The 12,701-nt window shown below is 35.2% G+C and overlaps 1 protein-coding gene across 1 annotated transcript in view; it reads left to right on the forward strand.

The window, feature by feature from the left end:
- The first annotated feature begins 11,476 nt into the window (after nt 1-11,476).
- Lrp6 (LDL receptor related protein 6) overlaps nt 11,477-12,701 on the forward strand; it is a 70,251-nt gene continuing 69,026 nt past the window's right edge. Inside the window, exon 1 of the mRNA XM_010643552.2 lies at nt 11,477-11,670. Within this exon, the coding sequence (XP_010641854.1) occupies nt 11,477-11,670 (194 nt within the window). The remainder of the gene's footprint in view (nt 11,671-12,701) is intronic.

Consider the following 12,701-nt stretch of genomic DNA (forward strand, 5'->3'; position numbering starts at 1 on the left):
CTGGGGAAGCCAGGCGCTGAGGGGCCTGCATTTGGTAAGGGCCGGCTTGCTTTATCAGTCATGGTGGAAGGCAGAAAAGCAAAAGGAGGCAGAGAGCTGAGAGGGCCACAGGGGACTGATTGAACTAGCTTATATAGCACACCACTCCCGTTTGACCTAACCTAAACAAAACCTCTTGTTAGTCTCCACCTCCTAACACTTGTAGCTTCGAGCATTAAATTTCCAGCCCTTGAACTTTTATTCAAATCATACCAGCTTTTTGTAAGGAAACTTGAATCTTTAATAACTGAAAAAGCTGTGTACTGAAATCATGGTCCTTAACTGATTGAGGGCAATATTAGTAGTAAGTAACAATACTGTTTTTAATCAGAATATTTTTATTAGATTTGTTCTTTCCACAGTTTCCCAAATCTCAAGGATCAATAGGGGAACCTGTGATTGACTGATGGGCTCCCTTTTAAATTTTTTATTAGGGAAAATGAAAGTCACTGTTAACTGTATGTTTATTTGTAAGCATGTAAGAAACTGCAAATGAAAATGGAGAAAAGTCATTTCTGTATTCCCACCAGTCAGAAAGGCCATGTGTTTTCTATACTTACTTAATAGGCTCTGATAGTTAAAAGGGGAAAAAAGTTTTCACATGAATTAGAAGTTTCAAAAAAACTCAAATGATTAGTTTAAGCATATTTTATGAAATAGATAATGAATTTTAAAATCTTTCCTTAAAAAATTAGCCTTATGTATTTATTTTGCATGAATGTCATGATTAAAAACACTAAATTTATACCATATATTATAGTTAATTTATGATCTGTGTGAAGAATGGTTTTTGTTTTTGGTACCAGGGATTGAATCTAGGACCTTGCACTTCCTAGCAGGCATAGTGCCTCTGAGCTAAATCCCCAGGCCTGAGAAATGGTTTTGTGTGTGTTTTTTTGTTTTGTTTTGTTTTGTTTTTGGACTGGGGATCCAACTTGGGTCCTTGGGCTTGCAAGGCAGGCAGCAGAACTACTGAGCTAAATCCCCGGCCCCATTAATGGGTTTTTATGGGATCTAAGAATGTTACCTTGTGTCTACCTGTTACTAAAATGAAGCTTATTTGTACTGTGTAATGAAGTGTTAGTTTTTATATAAAGGAAGGAAGCATTTGTGTCAGTGTTCACAAATATTAACTGAGATTTTGCAAAGATTTTCTTTTTTCTTGTTGAGTGAATGCTATTTTGTCTTACATTTTATCTCGTAATATACGTGAATCCAATAGTCTCTTATATGTGATAGACTGTTGAAAAGCATGGCATTTACCTCCTAATATAGGTACTCAGTTTTAAAAAGATGGAGTAATATCTGTATAACATATAAAATTCTTCCTTTAGTGCTTGGTTCCTCTTTTCTTTCTACATAAAATTTGTAATAAGTTTTTAACATAAAAATCAGGTAACAAAATGGAAATTTTTGTATCCGTAAATGAAACTTATTTACCCTTTAAATATTTTAACATTGATAACACACAGGCTTCATTTAAAATTCTAAATTGCTATTAGGTTTTCATCTGACCAATGCTTCAGGTTTGTTTGTTGTAATGTTACAATATTTTTTAGGGTTAGATAATGGAGGGATTATCCATTGATACTGATAAACTGTATCATGCAATTAATTGATCTTACTCATTACAAAGATTCTTGTTGGGCTAATTCATAATAACTTTTAATGCATTATAAACGGCAGAAATTCTGAAAGTTAAATTCTTATTTGATGAGATTAGTGACTATTATGAAACCTACCTAAATTATATTATGCAAAGAAGACAACAGCTCTTCATTGCATTTTACAGGTTGGCAGTGGAAACTATTTATAAATTGCTTGTGATAATATGGTTTCAAACTTTGCATAATGTAACCCTTATCATGTTTCACATGCAGTGCCAAGTATAGGTGAGTAGATGCTTCAGTGAACAGTTGCTATTCTTTTTTTCTTATGCTTGTTTGCTTGAAGATGCTGGTAGTTCATATTATGTGAGTGGAGGAGGAAAGGTGGCCGGTGGCCAGTGAATTATAATGCGGTCTTGTTTCTATTACATTACACGATTAAGATGGAAACCTTGCTTGATTTTAGAAGATCCACGTTAGAAATGTTCCAAAGAAAAAAAGAAAAATATCGTTTATTATAGGCATACACATGGGTGCAAAAGGATTTCTTTGTTTCTGGCTGCCCTGTGCCTTCGTTGTTAACTTTTTATATCTCTCTTGAAGCATCTCCTGTGCCTTCCTGTACTCTGGTGCATGTTGGGTGGGGGTGAAAGTCAGGAGACTGGACATAGGAAACTGCGATGGGAAGGTACAAGGTCTGGGTTTACCTTTACTTTTGAAAAAGCATGTGCCGTAGGAAGGCGTTGTGATGTGGTAGTAAGCTTGGTCCTTACTTTTGAGGTCTTCGTAATTTATTTACGAACTGTGATAACTACTGCTACAAGAGCATAAAGGATGGAGTAGCTTCACTTTGCCTGAGCAAGTTCGGGAAAGATGTTTGCATGAAAGAATTACCTTTGTATTAACTTTTTTTAAAAGTCTCTTTCTGTTTTTTATTATTAAAAGTATATTATTCAAAATGTTATTATGCAAAATGTATACACTGTATTTTATATTGATAGTTTAATGGGTTTTGTTAAAAATATGTACCTATGTAACCATTGTTTTCCATCACTTCTCTCTGTCTTAGCCCATTGAAAGTCCTTACTCCTCCTAACCCAGTAATTGCTGATCTGATTTCTATCATTATAGATTTGTTTTCCTGATTCTGAAATTCATATAATGAGATCATGTAGTGGGTTTTTTGCGTGTGTGTCTGGCTTTACTCGGTGTAATTTAAAAAAATTAATCTTGGTTGGTATACAAGTAAGTAGTTCTTTTATACCACCAAGTGAATATATTCCAAGTTTATCTGTGTACCCATTGATGGACATTCCTCTTCCCACTTCTGGCCTATTGTGAATAAAATGGAAAAGTCACTCTATTTTTATTTCTCTGGTGGAATTGCTGCTTGACAGTTAAGTTTATTCTTAACTATATAAAAAACACTCTCAAAATTTTCCAAAGTGATTATGTAGCAGTATATGAATGTTTTACTTGATCAGTCCTCATGGATACTTAGTATTTTTGGTCTTTTTAATGTTTAGCCAGTCTAGTGGTTGTGAGGTAGTATCTTGTGGTTTTGGTTTGCATTATCCTATTGGTTAATGAGTTTGAGCATCTTTTATGTGCTAATTGATTATTTGTGTATCTTTTGTGAAGTGACTATTCAAGTCTTTAATAATTAATGTTATTTATATACATTAAATTTATAGTTTTTGAGGAGCACTTCTGATTTTAGACAAATTCATTTGAGTAATTACCACCACAATTGAGCTATAGGATAATTTGCTCCCGTCCATTCTGTGTTGTCCTGTGGTCATCCACTCTTCTCCCCTGCTCTAGGCAAATAATGGTTTAAAACCTTACAATCTTGTCTTCTCCAAAATGTCATATAAATGGAATCATATGTCATGTAGTGTTTGGAATCTACCTTTCTTTTACTGTAATGTATTTGTAGTTTTTACCCTATCTCTGTCTGTGTCTCTGTCTGTAGTAGTTCTTTTTGTTACTGAAAGAATCCTGTTATATTTATGCGGAAGTTTATTCATTCACCATTGGAAAGACATTTGGTAGATTTTGTTGATTATGAACCTGTCACAAACATTTGCACACAGGTTTTTAATGTATTTCAATGTAATTTGTCTTGAGTAAATACACAGTAGATCTTAACAGCCCATTTGCCCATCTGTTGGAAACTGGATAAAGAAGATGTGGTTTTTCTATAAAATGGAATACAACTCAGCCATAAAAAATGAGAAATTAGAGTCATTCATAGGAAAATGGATACATATTGAGGATATACTCTTAAGTGAAATAAATGTCACACATGTGTAAATACCGAATAGTTTCTCTGGTGTGAAAAACTATAATAGTACACAAGATCCTAATGGGATAATTAATAGTGTGAAATAGGAAGAAAAGGACTAAAGGTGTAGGGAAAGTGGGAAGGGTAGGGGAAAGGGAACAAGGGAAAAGAAAAAAATATGAGAATATGAAAAAATGGAAATAAAGTGTTTGTAAATGGGGAGGGGGGGAAGGGAGTTAAGGGAGGGCAGGGACAAGGGGGAAAAGTGAGAACCAAGACCTGTCATGTAAAGGTACAAGATCCCAGTAATGAACGTAACTGTATTGTATACCTAGATTGTACCAATAAGTGCAATAAAAAATACATAGTAGGTCTTACAGAAATGTTTGTTTACATTAAAAAACTGCCATATCATTTTCCAAAGTGGATGTACCATTTTTAATTAGTGCATGGAGTATACAAGAGTTTCAGTTTCTCTCTATCCTGGTTAGCACTTGATATTGTCCATTTGTTAGAGTACTGCTAGTGCAGTTGGATGCTGCTCCCTTCATTTCCATGTTTACTTACTTCCATGTTTCCAGTTTACTTACTTTTGCTTTTTGACCAGCAATGCAAACGTCAGCACAGTTGTTCAGGGTATTCTGTATTCTGTATTCAGAAAAGTTGTTCATCACTGAATATTTCAGTACCATTTATACTTTTTATTCTAAGCATACACATAAAAATATATTCGTTAGCTGGATGTCCATTGGCTCATCCCTATAATTCCAGCACTCTGGAAGGCTGAAGCAAGATGATTGCAAGTTTGATGCCAGTGGGCAGTTTATCAACTCAAAGAAAAGGCTGGGGATATGGCTAAGTGTGAAGGCCCTTGTTCATTCCTCAGTACTGCAACGACAAAACCAAACCAAAACCAAATCTTGATGATTAGTTAGTAGTAACTTGATGTCTAACCATGTCTTTAGATTTATTCATGGATAAGACAAAAGTACAGTTTACTAAATGATACATTCTTCACATCTGCAGCCAGTTTTAGTTTGGCATGTTGCTATATCATTGCAAATCGTATCATAATTCCTTTTATTAGTGTTTCATCTAGGATGGATTTAGTAATGTTAAATGTAGAAGGCTGTTTTAGTCTCTTAGCTTTTGTATGTGCTTCTCTAGCTGGAAAACTTACTGTTTTGTCTTCTAATGAGATTATACATACATTTAAATTGCGCAGTTTCTTTCTTTTGAAACTCTTGAGTGACTAGTCTCAGAGTAATGTCCCAATTTAACTGGAACCATATGTATTATTCATAGTAAGATACATGATAACATGTAAGCCAATGGAAAGATTGCTTTTGTAATATTTTTGTATTTGGATGTTTGCTGAGGTTATTTGGAATAAATCTTTCTTTTTGATGAGACAGAGAGCTCTCTGATAGGTCAATTTCATTTTCTCAACATCTTTAAATGTGGGCAGTACAACTGTGGGTTTAATAAGTGAGCCTTTTGATCTACCCCTTTAAAGCCAGGGATTTAGTCTCAAAAATTAAACAATATAAGTAAATTTTCTATTATTTTAGAATGGAGTACCTGTTTTTAAAAGTTTGAATTGAGTTTTTTTGGGGGGCGATATTGGGGATTGAACTCAGGACCTTACACTTGTGAGGCAGTTAACAGCACCACTGAGCTAAATCCCTGGCTCTGAAATGAAACTTTAAAATCTAGAAATACTGCAAACAACACACTATTTACTACTTGTTATGTTTTTGCCTAAGCCTAAGGAAATATTCAGGGCTTCAAAATAATAGATTTTGTTTTACATGATGATGAGAAACATTTTATAGCAGGTATAATCAAAGATAGCTAGTAAAAGCACAAAAGAACTGAGAACAAACTTAGTTGATTTACAAACATGTATATATACTTAAAGCCTACTACCATAAAAATTATAGAAAGTACAAGAATATATAAACGTACATTTTGTGAGTCACAGATGTGTAGTTATCATACCTGTGTATCCTCAAAATATGAGAATGAATGAAAAAAACTTAATAAATACATAAAATAGTTTTATGAAAATAATTTTGTCCTTATGGATACCCTGAAAAGACCCCGTGGATCTCCAGAGTCTTTGGCCATTACTCTGAGAACCATTACTCTAGGGGATTGTCTTTCTCAGATCCTGTGACATCTTAGGTGAATTCCCAAGGTGTTGCTGGTATTTTCTCTGGGCAGAATGCTCAAAGCTATCCATTCTGCTTGCCTGTGGTATTTAAGTTACTTCCTCAGCTTGGTGACAGTTGTGCTCTCCCGACCCTTGATCAGCATCACCCTATCCATTCATGGCCTAGCTCTCGGTCAGGGACTATTGGGGAGCTCTGACACGCATGCCATCCCTGGCCCCATGGAAGCCCCTCCTCTTAGTGCTCTGCAGATCTCAGTCTTTCTTCTGCCCAAACTGTCTCAGCTGAGTGGGACTACGGTATCTTGATTAACTCTCGCTTTCCATCCTTTCGTTAAGAAATTGTCACCAGGTTGAGTTGGGTTGATTATAGAGCTCAGCCAATGAGATTCTTTCTCTCAGGGCTTGTGCTCTTTTACTGCTTATTTTTAGTTCCTGGAGAAGTTGCCCCATATATGTTCTTTAATTTTATGATTATTTATTGTGGCATAACTAGCACAGTACAAGTTACTCTTACAGCTGCAACTTCCTGCTTTAAGTGTTGCAATTAGCATTTTAAATTGGGATGGGATAAAATAATATGTGCAGAAACATAGGGGCACAAATTTTATGGTGTCTTTTGGGAAGAGCATTTAATTGACAGTGTTTAGAATAGCACAAAATTCACTAAGGGGTGGCATGAGAATTTGAGCTGGAGGCTATCACAATAGGATTTAAGATAGGAAACATTAGGAGATAAAACTGAAAAAGGTAGGCAAGGCATGAAGAAAGTTGCTAGCCCTTTGTATAGAATATTTCTGTTATTCTATTACTATTGTTTCTGTTGTCCCCTAGTTATTTTTCCTCTTTTCTCTTTTTCAGTAGTGGGATTCAAACTCACGGCCTTGTGCTTGCCAGGCAGGCGCAGTGCCACTGAGCTAAATCTCTGGACCCCCTCATCATTTTTCTTCAGGTCAATTGAAATAGATTTCTAACTAGTATCTGTTTTTTTTTTTTCTTCTTCTTTTAAATCTCATTACCTGTCACTGTGACTTACATAAAATGCAAAACATTGGCCATGTCAGCCTCCCATGCAATTGATCCAACTCATCAGTTGTTTCCCAATGCCTTAAAAAGTTAGCTTGTAGCTCCTGAGTATGTCTGTAAGACTTGGAGATTTGATCCCTTTCATCTCCAGCCAGATTTCAGTTTTTGCTGCATTAATGGAAGCCATGTATGAGAGTTACTTTTACACACTATTTGTGCCTCAGCATGGCCCTTCTTCCTGAAATGTTTTCTCTTCCTGATTTGCTATAAAACTAAGTTGCTCCTACTTCAAGGCTCTCTGATTAGACTTGTAGCCTCTCTCTCTGAAATAAGAGAACCACAGCTGAGCTTAGGGTATAACTAAAATGTTTACTGATAGCATGACCTTTGAACAGTTAATTCTCAGATTATATAAATCAGTATGGCTAAGTACATAAGGAAATCCTACCACCAAATTCAGTGGGAATTTGTAGTCAATTTCTCTGCCAACTACTCCTGAAATGTGTTCTTTCTTTTCTGCTAGGTCTGTCAGATAAAATCTCTGCTATACAATCATTAGCATCATTAAGGATCAGTTTGTGGGAATTTATTAAGCTTCAGAAAAAAGGATATTTTTGTATCAGGACATGAAAAGTTTATTCTTCATTTACTTTTTCTTAAAATCTTAATCCAAGAATATGTATAAATATGTATTATAAATGTATAAGTTAGGGGTAATAGATGGTAAATGTTAAATAGAAAATCTGTGAATAAAAACTGAAAGTTTATAGGGTACATATGACCTAATTTGGGATTTTAAAGAAAGCTTTTAAAGGAAGTACTGTACCATTTAAAGTGAACTCTGAAAGACGAAAATAGATTAGAAAGACAGCTTTGTGGTAGCAGGGAGTGTAGAATTTGTGAAGCACTGATTGGAATGTCAGTAATGAGGTGAAGCAAGGCATAAATGGAAGCTGAAGAGATGGGAAGGAGCCAAACAGTGCAGAGTTAAATATTATGTTACTGAGGGTGCAGTGGCAAAGTGCTTGCCTGGGTTCTGTCCCCAGCACTGGGGGAAAATTATTTTAATGATTTTGCCCTTTATTCTGAAAGTTAGAAGCAACAGACCAGGGATTTATAACACCAGCAATAATAATAGCTAAAACATATATAGGACTTCTAAGTGCTTCACATAACTGCTTTAATTCTCTCAACCCTGTGAGTCAGGCCAATTTTTTTTCCTTTGGTACGGGGTTGAACTCGGGACCTTGCATTTGCGAGGCAGGTGGTGGAACCACTAATCCCTGGCTCCTCAGGCCACTTTTAATCCTCATGATATAGACGAAGGATATAGATGAGCCTGAGGGACAGAGAGGTTAAATACCTTGCTCAAGGCCTCACCCACCTGGGAAATGGCAGAGCTAAGCAGCCTAACTCTAGAATATGTGCTGAGAGAAACTGTGCATGAGAGAAACTGTGTGATACTTGCCTTTCTGAGTCTGTCTTATTTCATTTAACATAATGGTCTTTAGTTCAGTCCATTTTCCTGCAAACGGCACAATTTCACCTTTATGAGCTGAATAATATTGCATTATGTATGAATATATTTCTTTATTCATTTATCTCTTAATGGTTACCTAGGCTGTTTTGATAGCTTATTGTGAATTGCTCTGCAGTAACCAAGAGTGTGCAGATACATTTATAATGTGCTGACTTTTAATTCTTTTGAGAATATGCCAAAGAGAGGTTATAACTAGTTTAAAAGATGGCTCTATTTTTAGTTTTTTTGAGGATGTCCTTGTTATGATACTGCTTTCCATAATTGCTATACTAATTCACATTCCTGCCTGTATGTACAAGAGGATCCCTCATCCTTCACAGCATTTATTGTTTTTTGTAACATTTTTTGTACCCACATTTATTCACTTCAGAAAAGGTTAGAATTTTCAGAGAATTTAGCAAAATAATTCCAAATATTTAGAGCTCTTTGTTCATAGAATGTATTCCATAAAGTTTAACCTGACTCCAACTCTGTAGGAATGGATCTGTATTATTCTATGTGAATGATTGCATTGTCTGCCTGTGGCCTGCTTGGGTTTATTCTTCAGGAGAAAAAGTACTATAAATGCATTCCCATACCACTTTAACAATTTGGTGATTTTTATTAAATTTTCAGAGTTGTTCAGCCATCACCATAATCAATTTTAGAACATTTCCAGTACCCTCTGTTTTAAGTTACTTTTCTTGTTGCTGAGACAAAACATCCAACACCTAAAGTTAAAGGAGGAAAGATTTATTGAGCTCACAGTTTGTAGAGGCTTCAGTTCATAATTGGCTGGCTCCAAGGCAGGGTGATATGGCAGAGGAGCATCACATGGATGGTTCAAGTCGTTTTGTTATAATAAATACTGAAATTTACTGGCCAAATGGACTGACTTTGGATTATGAGGAGAAACAGTCCATGGCAAAGCAGGGTAGGCAGAAAGCAGCAAGTGACAAGAGACAGGTTCTTTCCTTCCCTTTTATATTGTTTCTAGGCTTCTTAACCAGAACTGTGCCAAACCAATTAGTGGACTAAGTTAATAATCACACACCCTGGATCCCAGGATCACATACTCCAGATACAGCCACTTCCAAAAAGCCTGACCTATGCCCTCGTGAGGCTTTGGGGGGACATCTAGACACAAACCACACACATCCCCAAGAAACCTTGTGCCTCTATGACATGGGCAACTGCTAATTTGTTTGTATCTCTACATATTTGCTTTTTCAGAACTGTTCATATAAATGAAATAATTCAACATAAGATTGTGTCTGGCTTCTTTTACTTTAATTTTTTGAGATCCATATGCTTTTACCCCTATATCAGTGCATTGTTTCTTTTCATTGTTGATAGTACTCTAGTACTGAATTTTGTTTATCTCTTTATCAGTTAATGGCCATTTAGGTTGTTATGCTGATAGGAACTTTCGAACCAGTCTGTGTCTGAGTATGAGTTTATGTTTCTTGAATAGAGTGAAATTGCTGTTTTATTTTTTATGAATCTGTTAAACATTAAAGCTGAACTGTATGTTTCAGAATAGCTGTGCCATTTTACTTCCCAATTCTTCATATTCTTGCCTGTACTATAATTGTCTTTAAAAAAAAAAAAAAAAAAAACAGCACTACATTCATTCTTGTTAGTGTGAAGTGATATTTTGGTTTTAGTTTGGAATTGCCTAATAACTAATGATATTGATCAGTTTTTCAAGTCCTACCTGGCCATTTTTATGTCAGACAAAATGTTTGTTTAAATCTTTTGACCATTTAAAAAGTATTTGTCTTCATACTGATTTGTAAGTTTATTACATATTCTGTGCAAAATTTGTTACTGGAATGCCATATGTGGTGGCACATACCTGTAATCCCATCCTCCATGGGAGGCTGAGGCAGGAGGATTGCCATGAATTTGAGGCTAGCTTGGGCTGCACAGTGTGAGTTCAAAGCCAGCCTGAACTACACAGCAAGACCATGTCTAAAAAAAAAAAAATCTGTTATCGGTAAGTTTTCATTTTTTTATTTAAAAATTTGTAAACTTATAGATAAAAGCAAAAATACTATAGTGAACTGCCAGTATGTCATAATCACAGTCCATTTAGCACATTTAGGAAATTAATATTAATACTATACAACTATGATTTAATGCACATCAGTTTTGCCTCATTTGCCATTGTCTTTATAGAGTTTTCCTTCACTTTATCAATGAAAGATCATGTACTTCTTGTAGTTATCATGTTTCTTTATTTTCTTAGTTTGGTTCCTCAGCCTTTCTTTGATTTTTATGACATGAATATTGTCAAAATAAACTGCTCTGTAAAATGCTCCTCAATTTGAATCTGTTTCTTCATACTTTTATTCAGGTTGTACATATTTGGGCAGGAATAGTATATAAGAGGTACAAAAGATGCTGTGATATAAAAGATACAGAGAAGATGCTGTGTCCTTTTTAGTATATCACATTAAGAGATTTATGATGTCAGTTTCTTGTTGATTATGTTAATGTAGATAACTTGTTTATGGTAGTATACTAAGTTTATTTTCTCTAGTTACCATTTTTTCCTTTGTTAATAAGTACTTGTAGGGTGATACTGTGACACAGCGTAACTATTTTCCCCCCACTAAGCTTTCATGTAATAATTTTTGCATCCTTGATGACACTTAGCCAAATCAAGCACTATCTTCCTGGTAGTTGAAAATAGTAGATTATTGTACATTTTTTAAAGATTGTAGGAGTTTCACATTCTGTTGTTCTGAAAGAACTTTTATCTGCTAGTGATAATTATAAAATGTTTTGCTGTGTCATGGCTTTTTTATGATTTTAGGTTCATGTACTGGACGGACTGGGGAGAAGTGCCAAAGATAGAACGTGCTGGAATGGATGGTTCAAGTCGTTTTGTTATAATAAATACTGAAATTTACTGGCCAAATGGACTGACTTTGGATTATGAGGAACAAAAGCTTTATTGGGCAGATGCCAAACTTAATTTCATCCACAAATCAAACCTGGATGGAACAAATCGGTAAGATTGTCATATATGTTTTTCTTTTTTTAAATTTTAAGAAAACTTCTTGTTGGCTTCATTATTTAAATTTAAGAAAATTTCATGTTGGCTTTGTATATTAGTGTATAGACTTTCTGAAGTAATCGTTGTACTTTTGACTTAGTGTGAGAGGGAAAGATGTATAGACATTTACTTTGGTATTTTAGAAAGTAATCACATTTCTCATCTATCACGGTAGCAGCTAGAACTTAGGGAATGTATTTTCTCCTTCCTGACTCAAGTTAACCTAGTTCTTCAGTGATTCTCAACCCGGGGTTGTATTTTCTCTCCATCCCTGAGTGTTTGAAAATGTATGGAAAATTTTCTTAATCCAACGGCTGGAGTGCTGCTAGCATTTTAGAGTAGCGTTTTCTGGTAGACAGCGAGTGCTAGCGGTCTCACAGTGTTGGATATCCAACAGAACAGAGTTGTCCCACTGAAAATTATCGGCACAGCTGTTAGGCACTGCTTGTGGAATATTTCTTGTTGAATGCTTATATTAGGACAGGGCATCTTAGTTTGTTTTCTGTGGCTTTAACAATAATACCTGAGACTGGTAATTTATAGAGAAAAGATATTTATTTTGGCTCATTCTGAGGACTGAGAAGTTCAAGATTAGGCAGCCATATCTGGTTAGGAATTTATGTTACAATGTAATATTTAAGAAAAGCAACAGGTCAGAGAGGCAGCAGAAGAGAGAGAGGGGCTCATTGCTTTATAATGAACTCCTCTGGTAATAATATCACTCTGTGAAATGTCTCATACATTTTTAACAGCCTCACCATATTGATACTGTTAAACTGCCAGTTAAATTTCACCAAGAAGGTGGGTACAGATCATAGCACAAAGTCTGTAATTCAGACACTCTGAATTTCTTCTCAAGGCAATTTTAGGTTTTTGAAGATATTGTAGTTACTTTCTTGTATTTGATTATATGGATTATTGGTGCTTTCTGTGAACCCACCAGAGGTGAATCTCAAGAATTGGAAGGATTTTTAGATTACATATTT

Source organism: Fukomys damarensis, unplaced genomic scaffold (genome assembly GCF_012274545.1).
Source record: "Fukomys damarensis isolate Sample0158 unplaced genomic scaffold, DMR_v1.0_HiC HiC_scaffold_19, whole genome shotgun sequence".
NCBI classification, from domain to species: Eukaryota; Metazoa; Chordata; class Mammalia; order Rodentia; family Bathyergidae; genus Fukomys; species Fukomys damarensis.